Source organism: Ursus americanus, chromosome 11, assembly GCF_024610735.1.
Source record: "Ursus americanus isolate L20-20 chromosome 11, mUrsAme1.1.p, whole genome shotgun sequence".
NCBI lineage: Eukaryota > Metazoa > Chordata > Mammalia > Carnivora > Ursidae > Ursus > Ursus americanus.
In genome coordinates, this window is record NC_142137.1 from 42,105,412 (window position 1) to 42,131,510 (window position 26,099).

General features: G+C 36.3%; 1 protein-coding gene across 3 annotated transcripts in view; it reads right to left on the reverse strand.

The window, feature by feature from the left end:
- PTPRK (protein tyrosine phosphatase receptor type K) overlaps positions 1–26,099 on the reverse strand; it is a 541,453-nt gene that overhangs the window by 225,823 nt on the left and 289,531 nt on the right. For all 3 annotated transcript variants that reach the window (XM_045805582.2, XM_045805583.2, XM_045805581.2), the window contains exon 6: positions 22,528–22,702. In XM_045805582.2, coding sequence (XP_045661538.1) covers positions 22,528–22,702 — 175 coding nt within the window. The remainder of the gene's footprint in view (positions 1–22,527; positions 22,703–26,099) is intronic.

The following is a 26,099-nucleotide window of genomic DNA, read 5'->3' on the forward strand; positions in this document are numbered from 1 at the left end:
AAATGCCCAGGACAGCCCCACAAAAATTAGAATTCTCCAGTCCAAAACACCAATAGCATCCACTGGAGAAACACCACAACAATGTTAAAAATAACTTCCCCTCGGAGCGCCTGGGTGGGTCAGTCCTTAAGCGTCTGTCTTCGGCTTAGGGCGTGATCCTGGCATTCTGGGATGGAGCCCCACATCAGGCTCTTCCGCTGGGAGCCTGCTTCTTCCTCTCCCACTCCCCCTGCTTGTGTTCCCTCTCTTGATGGCTGTCTCTCTCTGTCGAATGAATAAATAAAATCTTTTAAATAAATAAATAAATAAATAAATAAATAAATAAATAAATAAATAAATAACTTCCCCTCAGCAATCCATGGCTTATGCTTACCTAAAATTATATCACTTAACGTTTCCATTTCTCAAAGGGCAGTGGTGCAGAATTTTGAAGAAGAGGTTGCAAACCCTGAACAGGTGATCATGTATTCACACAGGCTTGACCATGGTTAATGAGGCATAGCTAGATGGCATCTGACGATACAGCTTGCTTACGGGCAAGTGAACTGATAATGTTTTTGGAAAATAATCTACCGATTTACTATCATGGAATAAAGATGTGTTTAAAAAGTAAATTAATCCCACTTCTGGGAATTTAGCATAAGAGGAAAATTCAAACTTTGTTTAGAAGAGCAAAAAAGTAAACAACCAAAATATTCAACAATAGGAAAACAGAGATGCAAATTATGCCTTATCTGTTCCATACAATTTCACACAACTTCAAGAACTCCTGTTGTTAAGTTTATATAATACCTGTCAGGGGTATTTAAATATTTAAGTCTATTAGAGTTTACATTTTAAAAAGTATATCCCTAGGGTAGAAAAAAATGAAAACCACCAACCATCACCACCAGTAAGAAATACACCAAAAAGCTACTAGCAGAGATTGGGGAACTTTGAGACCATGACTGGTTTAACTTTTCTTTTATCTCTGCTCTCCAATAAAATCTGTAATGTGCTCATAAAATGTCTCATCATTACAGTCTCAGTATTTCCCAGTTGAATTAAGTTCAATAATATCATTAGAGAATGAATGGCTGGCTCAATAACACCTTGAAAAAAAAAAAAAGTTGCCCATGCTACTATAAGAAAAAACATAACCACTTAAATTCTATCTATTCCATACAAGAAAATGTAGACTACACCTTCAGTGTGAGAGCCATCATTTGGAGATGGCAATAGTAAAACTTTGTATATTTGTTTATTAATTTGTTGAATTTGTTTTCAGATGATGGAATTAAGTCCTCAAAATGTAAGATGTACCACCTTGAGCTCTGAACCATGTAGGTAGCAGATTGCTCTGACATTGATACACAGTACCTACAAAATGTTACTATTTAATTAAAGGAGTTAGTTGACTGGAACAAAAGAACATTTTCTAAGCAATTGCTTAGTAACCAAGTGGCATCAAATGATTTATCCAGCTTGTGAAAAAAATAAAGAAAGAAAGGGCTCTGCTACAAATGTATAATAATTCTTATTAGTCTTTTAGTCAAGTCAGATAAATAAATTTTTAAAAGGATTTTTCATGTGAAGAAAAAGTACTTATATATGTTAAAATCTGGATATACAATATTGCTTGGAAATGTTATCAAAATATACAATTCCACTAATATCAGAATACACCAAGAACTTGAGTTTCTTGAGCAAAATTTAATTCGGGGTAGGAAAAAAATCCTGAAAATATGCCACTCTTCATATTAAACAGCTATTTTGTCTTTCAAGCCCTGTGTGATATGTATCCATTTTTTTTAAACTACAAGATCTGTAGAATTACAGTATTTAATCTCAATGACATGGCTCTCTCCTGCTGCCTAAAGTGCTGAAATAAGAAGAATCATTTCAGCAACGAAACCACAAATTTTGCATACTGAATTTTATCTCCTATGCATTACCATGGCATTTTATTCATCTTGATTTGAAAACACTGCTGCAATAATTTTATTACCTGCTTGAAATAAAAAGGCACAGCAGCAGCACACTATTTTAGATCTGCCAGCAGAAAGTAAAAATAAGGCTAAGTTCGTATTTAGGGGATATGGAAAGGTGAAGGGATTTTGAAAAGTGAAGTTTATTTGCTTTTTAACCCATAGAATCTAACTGTGTGATGACTATGAATTTTTCTCTCATTTTGTCCAAAAACTAGACTCTGCCTCATTAATATCTATGCAATGAATTGGTTCAGAATTATGAATTATTACAATAATTGAACAACTTTACAAAAGCCTCCTTCAGTCCCACAGTCCCTATGGAAGCAAACCACATATGTTATGATGGAAATTATGGATCCCTTTGATTGAGCCAGAAGCTAATACAGAAGATTTCTCTTATGCCCCCTGAATCCCTTATTTCAGCTCGGTCAGAGCTAAAACTGCTCATGCATTTAGAGGAAAGAACATCCAGTTGATTACAAGAATAACAATCAGGTAAGTAGTAAAACTGGAAAAGCCTTCAACTCTGTTTGGTTCCCTCAAGTCTAGGGCCATAATTAGATGGTAATCATATCACCATCTCATCAGTCACCTTTATGAGGTAGGAGAGTAATACATATATATACATACATACATACACACGTTTTTAAGAGAAAGAAGGGGAACCACATTTGTCAATGACAATAACTTGGTAAATATGCCTAGGTTTTACAGGCTATTATTCCATTCTATCTATAGGCCAAAGGGTTTAGAGGAATACCATTTATATTCATTTTACATTAATATGAACTAAGATACAATGGCTGACTCCAGTAAACCAAGAGGTAGCAATTAAAAGGGAAAAAAAAAGATACTTCTATCTCTCTACATACAAATGTACACACAGGTATACATATGTCTGTACATGTATATATAATCTGTTTAATGTAATCGAAAAAAAGTATTACTTAAAAATATCCTGACTCTTCCACAGCTAGAATATAAGAACATGGAAAAATCTCATGAGCCTAAACTCTAAATTTTAAGGTATTTTAACACTACGCAATTAGAAGAATTTTCCAATATCTAATTGTAACCAAACACAATCTACGTTTGCCAACTTGATCCCTAGGTCTAAATACTCTGTTGCATTGACTATTTATAATATAACACATAATAAGCACATGTTCACTATGAATATGTACTTTGTAATTATTCCAAGTCAATTCAAAACAATGCATGGAGTTTTCATGTATATGCAGCCAGCAACAGATGGCCATGCAAGTAATGACTTAGTGCAGTAACTGAATCAGGAGATACTATTCAATGATCCTGGTTCCCAGGCATGTAAAATCCAAGACTTTATTCACTCCAAGTTAATCAGGAGAACTATTATCCACCTGTTATTTCTACATGACTCTGGACAGTACAGAATGGCCATCTTTTAGCTAGGCATATCCTTCTATGTACACAAGTGCTAGATTAACTTTTTTTTTAATGAAAAATAATTTGTGATGACATAGTAAAAGTAATTGAATAAGACTTCAGTCCTATAGATAACGCCTCTAGATAACAGGCTTTATATATGCACCACTAACTGCAGAACAGTCACCATTTTAGGATGCTTTTCTGTTCAAAAAGCATAAATCTTCAGAGACTTTAAAAATCTTCACAGCAAAAAGACTGTCATTAGCTTAAACAGATACAAGTCAGTTTTGTAATGTAAAGCTTTCCAATACAGATTTATTCCGAAGGACAAAGGATATAACATAGCAATTACAGAAGATTTCCTCAATTTTGAGAGAAAACAAAACAAAAAACAGTTATGTGCCCTATTGAGTTAGATGTCCTTGATTAAATCAGGAGATAGAGAACTTTTAATGCATCCGCAGATGCAGTCAGGTTCCTGAGCAACTCTCCCTGATGGAAATAGGTAAGAGTCAGGCCATCTGAACAGGGGATTAGAGGACAGATTTCTGTGCATTTCTACTGAAGTTTCTGGACTCAGAAAAGCAGGTTTCTATGGGTAACTTGAGAGTGTTCTGGCATAATGATGAAAAAAAGGCAATGCTGTAAAAATAGAGCCATCAATGTGGTCACTATAATTACAAGGACTTCTGAATACCTATTTTAATCATACAGTTCTATTAGCCTTCTTTTAAGGGACAAAATACCTGTCTCCAATAGTTAAAGTGCCATCAAAAACAAAACCACCACACCTAGTTTTATCATCAAATGGAAATAGGTAGACAAGAATAATTACAGACCTATCTGATAAAATAACAAGATGGTGACACTTTAAAGATACTTAACCATGTAAATGGTTACCAGCTGAAGGACATTTTACACTGGTGTGACAGCTCAACCAGAAAGAGACTTTTGATTTTCATTCCCTTTGACCACCCCTATTTCCACCATAATGGGGTATCTGGACATTCAGAGTATCAAAATAAATTATACTATATAAAACATAAAATACTGGAAGGCAGCCCAAGTTGTGAACCATCAGTACACAGAAAGAGAAAGTTTCCAGAATAGTAAAATGAAGTGTGTCAAGACCGTAAGTAAAGCAATTACACAGAGAAGGGGCTGGGCTCTTCTTTCACAGCTACTGCTACTAAATGGCAAGAAACCTCACTATTCTACTTTGACTAAATATCATGCCTTTTAAAAATAAGGACATGAAATGGCTACTGACCTAGACTGTTCATCTGTTCTTTCTGTGAACTTGGAATTTTCCATTCTTCTGCAACATTAGCCAGATCAACTGAAAATTTGCTAGGGGAAAAAATAATGTATAAAATGTGCATTTTCATGGATACTAAAGGATCTTGTAAATATTACTTTCATCAGTGGACTAAAGATAACTAAGAATTGGGTAAGGAAACCTATCAGTATTATAAAGAGGAGAAAAAATATGCTTCTTTGGCATAAATTTTTATAAAATGATACACGTATTAAAGTTGATAAGTGAGATCTCCCTCTTATAACCTGAAGGGCACCATTTCTTGTTCTAAAGCCATATACTTTCATTTTCAAATATGTATGTTTTGTCTACCAAGTTTTAAATTAACAGTTTGACACTGGGCAAAGGTCAAGGAAATTTGTTTAGAAATTAATCATAGAAGTATACCAGATATACTACTCCTACAAGGCATAACGATGTGTTATAAATATAAAAGCTCTAATTTGGGCCTGGATTATTTTTTTTAAAGAGAGAGAGAGTGCATAAGTGGGGCGGTGGGGGAAGGGGTGTGGGAGCAGAGAGAGAGAGATCATCTTTTTTTTTTTTTTTTTTTTAGGATTTATTTTCTTTATTTGTTTTGGGGTGGAGGGGCAGAGGGGGAGGATCTTAAACAGACTCTGCACTGAGCATGCAGCTCCAGGACTCGATCCCATGACCCTGAGATCATGACCCCAGCAGAAATCAAGAGTGGGATGCTCAACCGACTGAGGCACCCTGCAGAGAGACAATTTTAAGTAGGCTCCATGCCCAGTGTGGAGCCCAACACAGGGCTGGATCTCACCACCCTGAAAGCATGACCTGAGCTGAAATCAGATGTCCCACACTTAACTAACTAACTGAGCCACCCAGGCACCCAGGCCTGGGTATTTTTAATATTGTTTCAAAAGTTAGTTTATTTTAATATAAAAATGCACATCATATTAAATAGATACTTTAATGATAGTAAATCTAAATTCTCTTTATAAATTCAAATGTCAACTATGTGTGAGGAAAAGGATAATGGTCAAGTCTGCATTCCTTAAGCCATGGTGCCAGCAACTTTTCTTGAAGTTTATTTATATATTTTATTTCTTTCTCTCTTTAGTTACTGAGGACCTAGAAGGTAAGAATTCTACATTATTTGTCTTTGAGTTTGTGTTTTCAGTGCTTGGCATATTAGGCAATCAATCAACGGTTGCTGAATAAATGCATTTATGAACAAATGAAAGAATGAACATAAGAAAATTAAAAATGGAAGGTAGGATAATACCTAGTGTTGGGGAGGATATGGGACAATTAGAACGCTCATGCTTCAAGTTGGACTCTATATTAATACAACAAATTAAAAAAAAAGCTCTGTAACCACTACCTACTAAAGCTGGACATTAGCATACCCTATTATGTGGAAATACTTACCTGTAGGATCCTCTCAAAACGAGTACACCTACTCCACAAAAGTCACGTACTAGAATATTCAAATACAATTATTATAAATGGCTCAAAGTGAAAACAAATTGCATGCCTAGCATCAGTAAAATGAATAAATTGTAGCACAGTCACCAGATACAATATTTGACAACAATGATGGCACATGACCCACATGCAACAATAGGAATGAGTTTCACAAACTTAAGAGAGGGAAGCCAGATAACTATAGAATGCCATGGGTCTAAGTTACTCATTACTATTAGAAGCCAGGGACAGTGGTTACCCTGAGGGAGTGGGGTGAGTGACTGGAAGGGAGGGAGGTGGGCTTCTGGGGTGCTAGCAATATTCTATTTTTTCTAAAGATTGATTGATTGATTGAGAGAGTGTGTGTGCACACAGGGGGAGGGGGAGAGGGAGAGAAACCCTTAAGCAGATTCCCCACTAAGCGCAGAGCCCCATGCAGGGCTCAATCCCAGGACCCTGAGACCATGACCTGAGCAGAAACCAAGAGTCGGAAGCTCAAGTGACTGGGACACCCAGCTGCCCCAATATTCTACTTTTTGATGTGGATTGTCGGTATACTTAGTTTGTGAAAATTCATCAAGCTATACATTTCTCAAGCTATACTTTTTAACATACAGTGTTCTGTACATCTCACTATACTTAAATAAGAAATTAAAATATAGATAAGGAGAAAGATAATTGTGTATCTAATTGGTCCAAATCTCCTGCTCACAAACACACCCCCCCACACACAACTCAGGACCATTACTACATGTGAATCTCATCCTAACCGAGATTTAAAATTTTAAGGCAGTATTCATGGCAAAATCCAATTTAGTCAAAGTTTCTCTTGAAAATACCTAAATCACTGAAAAAGACTAATTTATCTGTTTTTCCTTCTACACTTTATTGCATCAGCTCTTTTGACTTCCAAAATTTTAGAATATTTGTCTTCAAAAAACAAAACAAAACAAAACAAAACAAGAAGGACATCTATCTGCAAAAGTTTGGGCATTAAAATCTTCCTGCCTTTAAGACGGGTCAAATTCATCTTGAGTTGAGTTCCACAGTCACCTCTGAATATTAAGTATATTTTGAGGTAACTCCATCATATAAGGACATCAGGTAAACTTACTTCCTGCTTTGTAACTATAAGGTTTTGAGAATTATTTATTTGAATTCATTTATATATGAATACTATTTTTGCACAATTCATACATTGCCCATAGCACCTCTGTATTATAATTTCCTTTTATTTAACATTATTCTAGAATCATGCCAGTTTTAGGTCATCATTAGTGTCTTGACATTATTTAAACTTTGATTGCATTGCCGCTGTCAGTTCACAGAAAAATTCTGTGAGTTCACCTAATAACATCTCTCTAGATTTTAACTCAGGTAGCAAACATGGAAATGCAGCTACTCTGCAAGTGAGGTATTTGAATAAGGGAAGTTGGCCCATGATTTGACTTTTAACATAAAGAGTCTGAGCACATCCTTACCCTGAATATAAAAATAGAGTAAGTGAAGGAGAAAACTTCCTCCAGAGCATACATTAAAAGTTTTCTAATCCTATTATAACCAAGCTGAAATAAATAAGATAATAGAGGTAATCTGCAAAGAAAGGAAACTAAAAATAAAAAATAAGCCAGAGAGTCTGAGATATTCATGTGACTTGATCAGAGATGGTTGGACCACAGAAAGCTCACCTTGCTAAGGGCGGTCCAGGGGACTGTCTGAAGTTGTTAATATTCATGTGAAATTAACAGTAAGTGTGTATGGACTTTCTTTGATTACCAAACACTGTGAGACCAGAAAGAGGATGGGCTATTGAATTCTGAACGACTTTCCCCCCCACAATCAGGGCAGCTTTGGAATCCAAACAACCATATGATATTATTAAAGACATGGTTAGATATTTCCGAAGTTTTTGTAGAGATACAGAAGCAATTCATAATTCCTGGTATAAAATCCAAGAAGAATGCTCAGGGAAGAGGGGAAGAAGAATGAGGGAGGAATATCAGAATAGTTTCTTAGCCTTTTAAAACCACCCATGTGCCAGCTTATCCAGATTCTAACAAAACCTTGCTAGGCTTGCTGGAATCTAAGTTGAGTGAGCACATACATTTGCTTGGGTGTGCACATTTCTGTTAGTATGTCAGAATCTGGGATAGTGATGTGTGGGAACCATAGTTTTTTAAAGATCCCGTATTTGATTTAAAGAGGGTTATACATTTCCTGCTCCTCTACTGAGAACCGCTGCTATAAAATGGTAGGTTATATAAAACAATAAAAATAAATAAAATGGTAGGTTATAGCTATAATGCTACTTTTGTCAGGGCATGAGGTAGTTAAAAACAGTAGCCATGCAACTTAAAGCCAATGCACTATTTCTAAAATGACAATTGAATAATCACAGTTACATAGTAGTTAGAATGACTGAAACTTAAGAAAACTCACAAATCTGTTTCTTATTGATATCTATCTAAATCTTGATGCAAGTAGTATTTTTCTAAATACCGGTATGTAAATTCAGTTAGTTTATATACCACACGATGTTACCGTGGCATGGTCAAAGAAAGAGTATGAGCTCTAGAGTCAGATTTGGGTTACAATCTGAGGCCAGCCCCTTAGAGCCACTTGGTCTGAGCAACTTTATCTACCAACCTCAGGTTCCCTGGTAAATTAGGGATATTAAGAGCTGTCATGAAACTAGAGAAGTAATGTATGTAAACCTTCTATAACAGCACCTCACACACTGCAAATGTATTATAGTGAGTTGTTTTTTTATTACAACTTATACTAAACATTTATATTCTGTTTCACTTAATTTATATTTACTAGAAATAATAAATGTTTTAATCATGTTCATTATGCCCCATTATAGCAATCAGTTACTAAAATAAGCTTATGAGTTGGTGCTCCAGCTACCTTCATCACCAATATATATGGAAAGTACGGAAATTTTTAAGCATACAATTTGACAGGAAAACCAGATCTTTAGGGACATGCCTTGCTTACTGACACATTTCATTGAAAAGAAAAGCCATATTGGGGCAACCTGGGTGGTGCAATTGGTTAAGCATCCGAGTCTTGGTTTAAATCAGGTCATGATCTCGTGATTGTGGGATTGCGTCTGGCTCTGAGCTTCAGCTTCTCTCCCCTTCTCCCTCCCACTCACTCACTCTCTCTCTATCAAATAAACACATAAAATCTTAAAAAAGAAAGAAAGAAAGAAAGAAAGAAAGAAAGAAAGAAAGAAAGAAAGAAAGAAAAGAAAATCCATATTTCCAGATCACTTTTTAATTACTGTCTTGCTATTAACTAAATCTGGAAAAGTTCCATTTTAGTTGGAAATGGAAGGAAGAGACGTAAACAGTTTGTTCACCCCTCACGGAAAGAAAGTAGAAGAGAGGAAGGAATTAGTATCAAGTAAACGTTGACACTGTACAATGTTATAACTTCAAGACTAGATATTCCCATAGCTACATATAGAATTATAAGATCCTAAAGACCATACGTTTTATTTTAATTAGCAACAAATATGATGATTAACCTATAATAACTGCTCAAAAATGTTAATAAAGTCAGTGAATAAATTGAATGCTTTTACGTTTATAATAAAACAACTTGTTATTTAAAGTGAATTGAAGAGAAGTGAGAAGGAAAGGGTAAAATTGATGATATTTAAAACAAATTCTATTTTATTTCCGCATTTCAGATACATTCCCTTATAAGAATCCAAAAAAACCCCACACACATTCAGCAAGAGGGCACACTTCCATAACACAGCAGGAAGACATGTGCTGCTAATAATAAAAGATATTCATAAAAACAACTTCAATGTATATTCTGTCAAGGCATGGGCAAGAACCAAATGTTTTATTTTCAGTACCCAAAGAGGATTATCAGTATCAATTGCTCAAACCCATTATCGATAAACAAGATACTTTCAAATATATAGGCAAGAGAAGAGAAAATTTACAGTATTGGTATTTTTAAAAAATAATTGTTATAAACTTTTTATATTCATCTCAAGAGTAATTTCATTTAACACCTTAGGTTCCAGGCGGTAATACGTCACTAAAATATTGCCAAACACATTTTTATGAGATAAATTCAATTATAGTCGTTCCAACTATTCCAGCCACAATTTAGACATAGAATCCAATTATCCATTTCATTTTCATTTATACCTCATGGGCTAGATCATTTATCATGTTTCATGATAATGATCAGAAGACACATGGAAAGTGATTTCTGGAGTAACAAATTACCTACCATATTAGCATAGCTTACAAGATCCTGTCAACAACTACTATGCATAAATATGAGGTAATTAAATTTACAATGTGCAGGAGTGTTTGATATGCTACTTGCTTCCTTCGCAGCTGCCAAAAATCTGGGTTGCTAAATGCAGCAAACCCGTTTGGTTGCAAATCAGGAATCACTGTGCCCCCGAACAGCACCAGGCAGCCAGTATGCAGTGGCTCAAGATGCTGAGATGCATCTTTCAACACCTGGTATTATTACTTGCCACCAAACTATCCATCATTACTGCAGAGACAGGTGGGAACGAAAGTCCTGGACCTTCACGTTACTGCTCCTTGAACTCTGTCTCATCCATCTTTTGCATCATTCCCGACTCACAACTAAGTATCCTCTCCTGGCTGCAAAACCAAGTGTGAACTTGTAATACCTTTAACCCACAGTGCTTCTCTAATAGTAACTGATTTCTCTTTATTATGGAGCCACTTTTCAGAAAAGACTCATGCTTGCTTGCTGATGCCAAAAGATACTTTTTCAAAGACCCAAGTCATAGAATTCCAACAGTTGTAGGGAAATGGTATTGTTTTGTTTCATTTTCTTTCGTAAGTTAGGCTTCAAAATTGCATGAGAATTTTGATTTTATTAATATGTATTAATATTTATCCATAAAACTCAGAAAGACAAACTTAGATAAAGACAGACACAGATGCCTCTTCATGCAAAGGTACAAACACCGGAAAGGAGAGATAGCTATAACATGGGTACAAACTCAGCATTTCAATCTGAAGGCTATTAATCAGTGTCAGATATGTTGGAGAGGCAAAACCAGAACTTTAAGCTACTCAGTATGTTTAAATGCAAAACATGCGTTTATCCTTAACACAGCACAAACAAAAGAGAAGGATTTAAAGTTACATACAATAATATTTAAGAAAACTGCCTTTTAAAATAAATCTCTCACACCCATTTTTTTTTTCCTTCTTCTCCAATTGCTAAGAGAACCTTCAAAAATGATACCAGTTACATAGTGGTTGGCATGCCATAAACTATCCAAGACTAAAGGGTTTTAATTCCGCTCCATCTGAATGCTGTTATAAAAGTTTAATAAATCAAAATGATCAAAATGTTCCCAGTGGCAGATTGGGATTCAGTTTCCAATTCAAATTCTCTTTAATATATGGCTTCTCTGACATCTTCCATTTCTGCCATCTACGTTGAATCCCAAACACCCTGCTTTTCATCATTACCAATGCATCAACAAGTCTGGTCATGGTAACTACTTTTTAACACTCCTGCACAATACAAAGAAATGTCATACCTGGTGGGTTTTTTTTTTTTTTTAAAGATTTTATTTATTTATGTGACAAAGAGACAGCCAGCGAGAGAGGGAACACAGCAAGCGAGTGAGAGAGGAAGAAGCAGGCTCCCAGCAGAGGAGCCCGATGTGGGACTCGATCCCAGAACACCGGGATCACGCCCTGAGCCGAAGGCAGACGCTTTTTAACGACTGCGCTACCCAGGCGCCCCTGGTGGGGGTTTTAAGATAAGAAAATTACAGCACATGAGAACTCTTTATCTACACGTAAGTAAATATTTTTAAACCACCTGCTGCAGTGAATGACGTTCTTTCAGGATTGAGAAACGCTGCTGGCCAAAAGTCTTAGACAGAAAATCCCCCTTTCCCGTGTTTTTAAAAATTGATGTAAGAAAAAGGTGTATCTAGGAGCATTGTTGTCAGGGGCAATCAAATTCTGAAGAGCAGAGAAAGTGAAGTCTTTAGAGAGCTTGCCTCATTTCTACGAAGTGCAAAGTTTTTACATGCGACAGGAAAAAGAATTTCACTTAGCCTCAAATCCAATCAGAAATCTGCACTGAACTATCAGGGAAAAAAAATTTACACATGATATGTTTTATGTGGGTTTTTATACGTGGATAACATCAGGAATAAAGAAAAAAAGGCATCTTTTTTTTAATTCTTTTTTTTTTTTTTAAGATTTTATTTATTTATTTGACAGAGAGAGAGACAGCCAGCGAGAGAGGGAACACAAGCAGGGGGAGTGGGAGAGGAAGAAGCAGGCTCATAGCGGAGGAGCCTGATGTGGGACTCGATCCCGGAACGCCGGGATCACGCCCTGAGCCGAAGGCAGGCGCTTAACCGCTGTGCCACCCAGGCGCCCCAAAAGGCATCTTTAAACAGGCTTCTCTTTCTAAATTTTCCATTTAATTGAATTCATCTGCTTTTATCCTAAGTTGAACAACATAAAAAACTGTAAAACTATTGGCTAAAGGCTATGAAATGGGAGCTTACAAATATACAAGTGTTTCTATGCACTAAGTGCTCACTGTTTAATTCATCTTGTGTTGAATCCCTGTTCAACACCATACAATTAGTCAAAACCTTTCCCCTCATGCCTAAAGACTTTAGAACTGTCTGTCTAGTAACACAACCAAAAGCTTACAACTGAAATTATGATCTATGCTGTTAAATAAGTTTTTCTACAAGTCTTCTGATTTCTGTCCATAATACCATATATTTCATCTACTATCCCAGGCTGACCTGTCCTTCTGCTGTCATCATCTCTCACCCTTGACTCACTTTTTGCACCAAATACTCCCTCAAAGACACCTCACCATCTCAAGTTCTTATGGTTTATAGAGCGCCCTAAACTGACCCCCACCCTTTCTCCAAATCATCTCCCATCCTGGTTTTCTGAGACAGATATGAAGACATGAGCAACCTACTTCAAAACGCCCAAAAAGTCCCCAAAGCAGATTACAAAATGTATGTATATTTCCTAGTCTGGATTCAAATTCCTCCACAATTAGGCCTCCAAGTGCACCTTCCGCCTCATCTCAGAATTTTCCCCTGGAAAACACTATGCTATACTTAACACTGTCCACAAGAACATGTGTTTTCCCATACCCTCTGCTTGAAATTCCCCTTCCTTATCTTCATCTATCAAGATCCTACCCCTCCATCAATGCTGTGATGAAACTGCCCACCAAAGGCAATTAATGAGGCTGTCCTCCTCTGCTCCATACATTAAGGCCAGTTCTTTCATAAGGCATTCTACAACCCATGTTCTTTTCATTTCTTCAACAATTATTTGATTATATCTACTGGGTGTTGGCCATGGTGCTGCCCACAGAGACACAATAATGAATAAGCAAAGGGAATAGTCCTTGACTCTGCCAATCTAGTGTTGGAGGCAGATGTTAGGAACACAGACATATTTTGAATACTGATGAAGAAACACTACAGGCAGAAAAAACAGAGGTCCTAAGGTAGAAGACTGCATGCTGTATTAAAGCAAGTGAAAGCAAGCCAGTGCTGCTGAAGTTTGGTGAGCAAAGGAGAGTCTCACGAAGGACTGAAAAAGAGGGCAGAACCAGATGAAGGTGGGCCTTGGAGCCTGTGATGAGATATCTAGAATTTATGTTACATGAACAAAGAGCCATCAGAACCTGGGGAGCACAGTCTTACTTTGTGTAGTCTGAGCAGTCTGACTGCCAAGCGAATACTGACTTGAAGGAGGCAAGTACTGATGTGGGCAAAGCAGAGAGGAGGCCTTTTTAAGAAGAAGATGACACGAAAAAAAAAAAAAAAGAAGAAGATGACACGATGCAAGTGATGGCAGTGAAGGTAAAGAAAGTGCTGGGCCCCCAGAGGATATGTAATAAAATTCAAACAAATGAGTGAAACGGTCAATTAATATACAAATTTCTGAGTACTGTATCTCACTCGACAATGCAAAGATATTTGAGACTACTGTCTTGTACAAATATCTGTTGTGCTCATATTAATAAGACATTACATAAAGATCTTTTGAAACCTTAGAGCTAAGTAATTTTGGAGAAAAAAATTGTAAAATAAAATTGATAATTCTCTCCTGTTCTGGAAAATAACTATCATTTGGCCGTTAGGTATTTTTGAAAAAAACACTGAGAAGAAACTAGAATGAAGTAAGAATATAAAAGCATGCCTATGTTTGACAAAAAAAGAAGCCGCACAGGTGGAGGGAACAAGAAATAGAAAGGCCCTAAGGCAGGAGTATGCTTGAAGAGTCCATATGTATGCTGCGGATTAAGGAAGGAGGTGAGTGATAGGAAATAAAGTTTGAGTGATACACAGGGGGTATTTCATTTAAGACTTTTTGTACCAGGAAAGAGCTGTGATTTCTTTTCTTCCTTAATGTGAAGGGAAGCTGTTGGAGGAAAAACATGGTAACATGAGAGTAGCAATGGTTTCTTCCATAAATATTTGAAGATGAAAGAAAATGCCAATGGCAATTAGGAAAATGTAAATAACCATGTGGGGAAAATTTCCTTCTAACAAGGGAACAGGTAACTATTCATTCCTTGTTTGTTTGTTTGTTTGTTTGTTTGTTTGTTTTAACACAATGACAGATTCTGTACCGAAACCATGAAATCTGATTCCAAATTGTGTAATACTGCAGAAAGACAGCAAAATATTTTCTTAGTTTAAGGCTCAGAAAGCAGAAAATGGAGAGCAAAACAAAGTTTAATTTTCACACATTATATCCTAAATTTAGAAGCAACCCTTTCCCTATACCTGGTAAGATATGAGAACACATCTGTAAGTCATGATTTCTCCAAAAACAAACATCGGAGCTTAGATAAAGCTATATAAGGAGAGGCTGTCAAGGATTTATGTGTTAAGAAAAACTGCCCGCATTTTGTCACAATTATTTAGTCTCTGTCCAGTTCTCAGTGCTCAAACCTCACGTTTAACACCAAAATGGTACCACTTTTCTTTTTTTATAAAAGCTAGTAACTATGAAGTAAACACAGTCCATGCTGAGGACTAACAACATATAAATGTTTACCTGTTCTTATTTGTGTTGACTTTATGATTCTTTTTAATTCTTTCTAGACTAAATGTTTCTTAGAAAAGGAAATAACATGATTTATATTAACCTGGATGGAAAGAAAAGTGCGTTCTGCAGTAATATGAGAACACTTCGTTGAACAAGTTGGTTTTGACTGATTTACCGAACGTTTGACGTCTACCTAACATTTTGTGAATGTTTTCTGTTTGCTGTGTATTTCTTAGCTTGTATTCTTAGTAAGTCAGGCTCCTGATGACATTCTACTAGTAAGCAGAATGTGTGTTAGCTAGCTTTTAAAAGGATGTGAACATCTCAATGGTAAACAGTTTATTCTAACTGTAAAAAGCTAAACACCAAAACTCACCCACCTGTCAGTCATACACTGGTGAGGGAGCCTATTACCCTTGACTCTCTAGAAGATGAAATCATGGGAGAGCAGAACAGACTCAAGAACTAAAGCTAATGAAGTAATGTCCCGAGTCCCTCCACAACACTTCCATTGCCATCTTCACTCATTGTACGGCTAACAATACAACGAGTTAGCTCTCTGCCTCACTGACTGATTTCAAACCGTAAGCTACAGAGCTTCTGTTTAATTAACGTTCTACAAGACTCTCACGGTACGTTATTTGCCAAAATAGTGCTTAATAAAGGGCTCTAATGGAATAGCTCCTTAGGTATGGTATTTTCTATTTGTTGGAGGATCTTATTTTTTTTCTACAGAGTTAGAAATGTGACCAAAATCAAAGATCTGGCCAAAATATTTGATAATTCTACCTTTTCCTATAAAATTAACTAAATTAAATTATAAATTGCTTGAGAGCTGGAATGATGTCTGCTGTTTCTTCGCAATTTCCCGGTGCCTATTACTTAACCGTTTTAAGTACTCAGTAAAGGCTGCTCGCTGATTTTCCAATAAAGTTGCAAATTGACTCATGGCTTCCTTTTTGGTTTGGGGTAAGGGAAAGAAAAATAGTCAGCAGGGAGGGGAATATAGATTACAAAGACACTGTTAACTTCATGAAGTTGATGTAAGTTCTCTGGAAGAAATGGGCCCAAATTACATTTATCACAAACTCCAAGAGAACCGAATTGAGAGACTCAGAAGCAAAATACAGGCCTAGGAACAGTGCTCTGAAATCAAATTCCCTGGAGTTCACAGGAAGAATTATTTGGCATGCAAATCATCCTGCTTCCTCTTTGATCCTTCTCAAATTCTTAAGAAGTAGGCTCCAACAAAAGCAAACTCCCCAAAGATTCACTACAAAAAACAGTGACCAGCACCTCCACTGCTAAACATTATGCAGAGCTCCACACGTGAATCATCTACGAAAATACACTCAAAACTCCTTTGGGAAAGAACTCTGATTGCGTTTTTATTTTTAAAACAAACAAAATAAGTAACATGAAAATAACCACGTGGGTAAAACAAGCGCGGCATGCTGCCATTTTCATGAAGTAGCCGAAGGAAACTCTGAGGAGGGAATTAACAGGAAAAAGTATTTGAAATAATGGTGTACGAAAGCGGACAGAACAGAGTCTCTGTAATAACATACGATCTAAAATGAGGACATCCAGTATCCTTTTGCTCATTTAGAATTTAAAAATGTACCAGACACCTTGTACATTGAATCACCTGAATTACAAGTAGCTACGATGAATGAGAGGAGACTCCAAATGTTTCTTTTATCATACTCAAGGGTAGCAAAGTAAAATTTTAAAATATGCAACATTTGGAGTCTCCTCCGAATTTAAGACATTTGGTTACGCCCCCCTCCCCCACCCCCCCCCCCCCCCGCGTGTGCTTTCCTAACTATACAGGGACAGTTGGGAGAAATTAGTGTGTTGTCAATTCATATGTTCTTAGACTTTCATTAAAGTTCAGATTTTATAAAATACAGATATTTGTACTGAATTCTCCCAGATAACTCCAAATTTCCTGTCAAGGTGACTAGTTTTCACAATAGAAGCAAAGAAAAGGGATCTTCAAGTCACCATTAAGGAAAAGGATCTTTATATGAATGCATAAGTCTGACAACTGTGCTTTGAAAACTAGTTAAAAATCAATAGTGTGTGGTATTAAGCAACACGCTGATGGACTCAAGCTACAAATTCCATGGCCTTTAACCATTAAAGAACAAAAGTAATAGTATGTCATGTTTTCCACTTCCCAAATGTGCTTGCTTCTAATATAAAAACATTAAAATGAAATATTCAACATTATATACAAAAAAGACTAGAGTAGAACATATTGGTCATATCAAAATTATTTTTTAAGTGAAAAAAAAAAATCATGCCAAACTTGAAGTCACCCTTACTAGTAAGTTTGTAGAAGACAGCCCGATTCAGACACTACAAAAAACAGTCCTCCCGTCCTTTCCTGGGTGCCAGAAATCTCCATCCCGTGTGTAGATGAGGTGGCCCGCGGCTCATCCTCCATTTCCTTTGTCTTTCAGGGTCAACACTCTGACTTCAACTAAACAATTTTATTTATTAATTGCTAGAGAGAAGTATTGATCGTCTCTATAAAAATATTGTGGCAGGTGCTGTAGCAAACAAAGATAAACTAGACAGGCTCTAATGGAACAAAAACCACAGATGATTTCGATAGGAGCAGACCTTGAAAAGTTCAAATGCAAATGCAGCGTTAGTTTGGACTTCTTCCCTTCTTCACCGGTGTGGTGCGTAACTGGTACTGGGCAAGTGATTCCAGTAACTGCTTGCTATTCACCAAATGAGCTGGCATCCCACTCCACACTTTTCCTGACGGGATAACACCTTTCTTTGGCACGACAAAATTCCAAACTGTATGTCCTTCAGAATTAACTTGCACATTCTTTTAAAATACTTCCTCAGTTCCTACCTTACCTGAATAGAATTAATAAGTCTCTCTGACGAACACTGCTTGTGCTCTGGAATTCCATGTACAACTATTCTCTACTGGATCTTCCAACTGTCTCTCCACATGCAACAATACTATTTTTGATACTTGTGGGAGGTAATAATCTCTCTATCCCCAAGTGAATGAGACCAAAGAAGTATGTAAGTATACTGCTACCCTATGACCATGAGGAGACCCTAGTTTAGAACAGAAGACCAAACTATGGACTGCAGAGAGAAGAACTGAAAGAACTTGGATCTTTCATGACTAAATGAACCAACCCTAAAGTGTACCTCTTGTACCTTCCAGGTACAAAGGTCAGTAAATACCCTTATTTTTAAGCTAGGTTTTATTTTCTTACAAAGGGAAGTATCAACAACAATCCAAACCCCTTATCATTTTAAACACCAAAATTTGTTTCACAGGTACACCTACTGTGCAGAGGAAGGTTGGGGACAGACATCCACCCTACTGACTCTACGGCTAGAGGTCGCTAGTATTCACTGAGAATAGATATAAATAATAACTGAATGCTTTTTACATCCAGAGCATTTTGACGATGGTTGATAGTTGGTGCTAAAATTTAAAAATCAAACCAACAAGATAGATAAACAAACAAAAACTGTGTTTTTCGCATTAAATAAAACGTAACTGGAGTTTCACTGATAAAAAAAAATAGATAGAAAAGCACAACTAACAAATAGGAATAGAAATTGAGTGTCAGTTGCAGCAGACAGAGAATTTCACAGAAGTTTATTGTGGGTCAGTTGGTCAGGAATGTAAGTGGACCCTTGATTTAGAGAGGCGGGAAAGGACGGAGAAGATTGCCAATGAGGTAAAGGATGGGAATCTATAACAACTTAGGCTACAAAGTCAGGGCTTTCAGCTTGAAGCTTGTAAACGCCATTTCAACCTGTATTTCACATTTTTTACACTTCAATTTTGTAGAAACATTGAGCAGAAACATCTGCTCTTCATCTCATCTCTGTAAAAACTTTTTGTCAATAAAGATTGGCTTCCACAAGCTGAAGACATTATCATTACTCAAAATGATCTGGAAGCAATGCTAAAGTCATGACAAAGTAAATTCTGTTTCAGCATACTTTTTTTTTTTTCTTCTTCTGGCTGTGGGAACACAGAGATCAATACTCTTCAACACGAGAATTTTGCAGTGAAATTTTCATTTGTAACAAACAGTAGCGGAAGAGCCTTAAGCATGCCCTGTCACTTTCAGTTTAGGAGAAAACGCACTAATAAACTCTTACCCTTGGGTCATTTTTGACAACAGGCAATACTATGCCATCTCTTATTAACAACTATTCATATCACTGCCCCAAAAATTTCTTTTAAAATTACCATCTTTTGTATCGATGTAACAGGATGTCAGCTTTAAAAGTGCCAATGAGAGACAGGACCTGTCACCATAGTTAATTCTCAGCACTGTTTTAACACCAGGACAGCCGACCCCAAAGGGTGGGTTTTTTGGTTAACAATATTTATTTGGTGGTTATCTAGACAAACAAGAAAATTTATTCCTTTATATTCGTTTTTCAAATAAAACAACAAGCAAAGTATCACCTGTAAGTATTAGATATATAACAACATAAAATATGTTGAAAAGAAAATAAAACTGCCAAAACGATCAAAGTATGTTTCTAAAATGTTAGTGGCCTCTGGATAGCAAAATTCAAAGCACCATTGTATTTTAACCCAACAAGTACCATATAAAATCTGAAACAAAATGTAGGCTAAATGGCAAAACTTTAAAAGAAAAAGAAAAAAGAGTCAAACTTTTCTATGAAATTCAAAGAGTCTCCATTTATAAATCTTACTGACATATTTATTCCACAAGTAAAACTCCCAGAGCAGCCATAATACATTTGTCTCCAGGTAAAGAAAACCAAGCTTTGATAAAATGATAAAATCTACTTTTTGATTCAGATAAACAAGAGAGATCTGGTAATGCCAACACAAATCTCTTCTAAAATACACAAACATAAAACAGCTATATGAGAAAAGGAAATGTATCTTTAAAAGGGAGCACCCAGATAAAAGCTTCAACCCTGCTTTCTATAAACTGTTGAATACACCATAAGACCACTTCCTCAAAAATAGTATATATATGTATATAAATATATATGTATATATACACATATACATATGCACATGCAGACACACACACACACACACACACACACACAAATAACTGTACAGTATTCAAAAGCACTCTAACTGCACTATGAAAAGCCCCCAGCTCTTTCAGCTCGTTTCTGCACATCAAATGCACAGAGTACCATACAGATCAGTGAGCACGATGACTCAAGAGCACACCCAACTTCCGGAATCCAGAGCAAATTAGTCACTCTGAAGAATAGCCAAGAACACCTTCAGGCTTTCCAAAGTAGGCTCAGGTGAGAAAGAGGCTGGAAGAGGCTCAAGAGAGATGAGTATACAAGCATCTACGAACATAAAAACCGTCTCTCCACCTGAACTTTGCCTGAGCCCTGAACACTAAAATACTATCCTATTTTCTAATTATTCAATTAACTGGGACTGTGATTTCATGAACTTAAGCAGATGATATGAGCTGACTCTGGAGACACGAGAGAAATCTTATTTAATACAGAGTCATATTCAATCTATTAAGATAAATTTTTTTTTAAAAAACTAATGATGTACTGTATGGTGAATAACAGATCATAAAAAAAAAAAAAAAAAAAAAAAAGATCTGTAGGCTCCCCCAAGACAAAAAACATCACAAACAGCCAGTGGCATCCTTTAATCATGATCATGTGAGATAAAGCTGTGGTGGAGGAGAAGGAGCCCAGCATGAGGAGTCAAGAAACACAGGGTTAAATTCTGCTTCAGTCAATTATTAGATTTTGGTGGCTCTGGGCAATTATCAAATAGTCTGAATTTCAATTTTCTTCTCTCTAAAGCATTAAAGGTTAAAGTATTAAAATCAAGTAAATCTTAAAATGAAATAATGTATGTAAAAGACATTTGATGTCAAGCATTTAAAATAGATTAACTTGACTATGGATGTCTCTCGTGTTCTCCTTCCAGCCTCCGGGCCTTGACACGTGCCCTATTCTCTGCCTGGCACTTCTGCTGGCATTTTTCTCTTATTCCTGCCCCCACAACCACATTCCTCATGGTTCTCAACATTCAGATCCTATCTCAAAGAAGATTCACTCACAAGGATCTTGTCTTGATGTCTCGGGTTAATCTCAGTTCAGGTTAGACAACCTTGTTAGGATCTCCTAAACTTGAGCAGACTTAGGTGGTTTATAATTATTTTCATTTGTGTCATTATTGATTGATGCTGAGTCTATTCAACAGAGCTGTATTTCCTCTAAATTTTCACAAAGGAAATAGACTCCTCATTTTTACTTTTTTTTAAAGATCTTATTTATTTATTTGAGAGAGAAAGAGAGTGAGCGAGAGAGAGAGAGAATGCACACGAGCCAGGGGAGGGGCAGAGAAGTGGACTCCCCGCTGAGCTGGGAGCCTGATGTGGGACTCGATCCCAGGGCTCTGGGATCATGACCTGAGCTGAAGGCAGACACTTAACCGACTGAGCCACCCAGGTGCCTGATTCCTCATTTTTAAGGGTTCAGTTCAACTGCCCCCTCTCAAAGAGGTCTTCCAGATCACCCGAACAAAAATATTAATCACCATCATTTTGAGTGTTTATTTTTCCTCATAACACGTACCATAATTTGATACATTTTCAATATTTTTCTATATAGTGCCTAATACACCTCAGTGTTGAGCTCTACATGGTCAGGGACTTTGTATTTTATTTACAATTTTATCTCCACAAACTGGAATGGTGTGTATATTTGGTGTGTATGTTTCATAATATCAGGGACCCAGTCAATTTTGAATGAATTTAATACACATTGTGCACTTTTACTTGTCAGGCTAAGCTAAAGACCACTCAGCAAGTCTAAATTTCTAAGATCCTCTAGGGACCCAGAACTGGTGAACATCACCACCACTGATACTGTTAAAATTTACAGGTCTCCATGGGGATAGAAACTCTGACCTTGACCTCGTGGCCACAATGCTTTGAAGAGCAAAAGTGGTGTCTGTGGAGGTATTTTAAACAGGAAAAGCAAGTCTAAAATTAAAATGCAACACTCGATGGTGGCAATACGGAATAAAGTGTTCTACAGGGTTGGGCCTCTTAGAGCTTTTTAAAATAGATTCCTTTCTGTGAAAAACACTTGTTGAAACCTTGTTCGACAAAGGTACAACGGACTTACTTTACTTAAGACATTAGCAGAACTTCCATATGATATAATTTTTGGTGACTTGAGATGAAGAGAAGCAGGTTTAACAATCAATCGAAATATCTATAAGGTTGCTTTTATTCTAACAAAGCCAAGCAATTTCATGAAGTGAGAGCAACTTTACCTCTTACAATAAGTTGAGCGAAATTGGACACACCGGAGCCTCGTTCTGACTGAGTTACACAGCGATACAAATCCTGGTCAGTTTTTGTCACTTCCTGCAATCTGAAGGAAGCAGCAAATCTTCTGTGATTGATGTTCTTAGTCTGGGCTACTGGTATATCTTCTCCATTTCGTCTCTGCAAGCAGAAACCAATCTTTAAAAAACAGATTCTTAACATTTCTATAAATCTAAAGCATCTTAGCAACCGAGATCTGTGATAAATTATTCTTGTTCCTAAATTAGAAGGAAAATGTCTATGTAGCCCCACAAATCTTTACCACTGTCATTCAACCCAAAAAAGCATGGAAATAAACACTGGTATCCTTTAGGGATATAGCACTGACATTATAGATTACTACTATTTTCCATAAAATTGTTATTAGCTCAGAGTATATGAATTAACAGAACAGTTAATGGCCCCATGGCATATAATTTATTGCCCTCCTTTGCCCAGAGTATAAATATGGGAGCTTGTTGTTAGCCCTTATTCTATACTGCACGTGCTATATAATAGGTTTGTCCCCATGAGAAGACCAAAACCATGCCCAATGCATCTTTGTATTCTAAAAGTGTAGCATGTGACCGGCCACAGAATGACAATAAAATACTGATGAATAATTTAAAGTCAAACCAAAATCTGTACTCTTTGCAAACTTTATCTCTTTGGCATTAATGACAGCCAATTTATACCGTTTAAGAGAAGTAATCAAAAGAACCTAAATGTTAATAGCACATCTGTCAACTTTCAACATGAAATACTGAAAAGCATATTTACAACATCAGGGTACCTCAAACAAGACCAGTAAATGTAAGCTATAACGGAAATCGTTGAAAAATTCAACTATAATAAAATTCATAACTTCTATATGTTGAAAGACATCATAAATAAAGTGAAAAAAAAAACAAGCCACAAACTGTGATAAGATATTTGACATGGAAATAATCCATCAAAAGATAAATAGCCAGGTTATGTAAAGATCTTCTACAGTTCAATAAGAAAAAAGACAAACAACCCTATCAAAAAGTGGACAGGCTATAAAAAGAGAAAATGCATACGTCGAATAACCATGGAAAGAGATCCTCAACCTTAATTTTAAAATGTCTACAGTCAAAGATAGCACAAAGGGCAAAGAGAAGTCCTCAACCTCATCTCTTGTTGGTGAAATGCTAAGTATCCCCGGTATCCTTTCACACTACTTAAAAATCATTTCATACTGTTAGATGTGGGCAACAAAACCCCTAACATTACTAGTGGAAGTATAAAATATTACAGCCATTTTAGAAGATAATTTGTTACTATCTAGTAAATCTGAAGATGTATATACCCTAGCACCCAGAAGTTCACTTCCACATTTCTACATTTGAATCACCTCTACGAATGTGATCAAGGAGATAATGTACAAGAACGCTGAACTCAGAATCGTTTCAATATAGGAACACTTCAATACGGGAAAGATCCAAATTTTCCTGAATACACTGAGATTTGGCCATTCGATAAAATACAATGTAGAAGTTTATGCAAACTAAGACCAGCAGCATGCTGGTAAAATGCTGAACAGCTAGTTCTTAACCAAAAATATAAAGTGTTGATTTGTATCATGTCTCAGCTTCTGTGGTGTAAATACTCCCACTATGGCCATTTTCAAATGGCCAATGTAATATTGGTTGGCTCCTAAAATTACTGAAAAATTAGCAATAGCAATCACAACCAGCTCCATTATTCCACCAATGTGAAATGCACATATACATGTTTAAACCTCAAATAAAATTCCTTAATAAAAATTAGTATATGAAATAAAAATGCAAAATGTCAACTTCTTTTAAATTTGGTGGGTACATTAGTGGTCATCTTACTGTTTTCTATAATTTTTCATGGCTGATATATTTTGTATTTTTTAGAAGAATAAATAATAGATCATTCTATAGTAACTTTAAATCCTAAAATCCACTGTATCTGTAATCTCTTTTCTCCACACCTGAAATGATATATCTGTGCATACTATGCAGTATATATGCATGTATGGTTATGCACACACATTCGTATATACCTAAGGACACAAAGTCCCAACTAGGACTTTACCATATTTTATTCATTCAGCTTTTTGTTAACTCTTTCCTTACCCACCTATTCCATGTTTTTGCACCAAGATCTCTGATCATTCTCTTGGATAATAATGAAGAAAAAAATCCAGCTTATATTCAGAAGTCTTAAGATATAAATCTATAAAATCAAGTCTAGATTCTCTTTCCCTACAAACCACACAAACAAAAACCCATTACATATGCAAATTTCAGGCTGCCCTTTTTTCAATATTACATCATTTGATAAGATCTTCCTAACTGGAAGGCACTCTTTATGCCTGCACATACTCTCACTTCCTCTTCCTCTAACTTATTCCTCCAGCGGTGCCCTCAAACTTAAGCCACCTTTTTCTTTGCCATTTATATTTCTGCAACACCAGCCAAGTCCCGTGGCCACCCTACCTTCTGAATTACCTTGTGTGTGCACACCCACCCCCATGTCTTTTAACACCATGCCTCTCAAAAGCCCATCTTCTCTTGTGAAGAGATTCTAAGTACCCTCAATATTACCCTCTCAATCATCATTATTTCATCTTTCCATCTTAATTGCCATTCGTCTCACGATACCACCTTCCTCCAAACTTTTCTAAAAGGAGGGCATGTTTTCTTCTATGGCCTTACTCTCCTTCAGGGAAGGCCACCACTATCTGGTTCATTCCTTGTGGACCCACTCCTCTACAATCCCACTCATCAACCTCCCAACTTCTGGAAAGCCCAGCATGCCTAAGTATCATTCCAGGTTATCTACCAGGTAAAAGTGTCCTCTGCAGCATTGTCCTGTGAATATTCTCAACGATCCTAAAACTCACCATGGCCTCAGTGATACCCAACATCCTCTTTTAGTACCTTAGAACATCCAAGTTCCCGTGCTATGACAGTTTCCTCTAGAACCACAACGGACCATGTGATTCTCCCATTCCTCCAATCCTCTGCATTTTCAATGAGACCTCACTTGACCCCTTACCTTACAACCAGCCATCAAAGCCTCAATGACTGGCTTTTCTATCTTGAATCTCTTCTAATATAGTCTTTCTATATATATAGATATATACTTGTATCTAGATATATACTTATATCTATATATACTATATAAGATACTTATATCTATATATATACTTACATATCTATATATATCTATGAAAGTTACTATATATATCTATATAGATATATAGAGAGAGATCTCTCCCTCACTTCTCATATCGTATCATATATAGATAGATATAGATATATACTTTTTTCCCTCTTTGTATATTGAAATCACCCTAAAGGTAGGGTTTCAAGTCTTACTTATATATATATATTTTTCTTCCATGCCATCATATATATTATCTTTATTTAAAAAGTCGCTCAAGTTCTTGGTTAAAACGAACGAAATGCATTGATGCTTTTAGAGACAAGAATCATGTAAGCCCTCCTTAGGCTTTTATAAATTATTATAACAAAAATATACT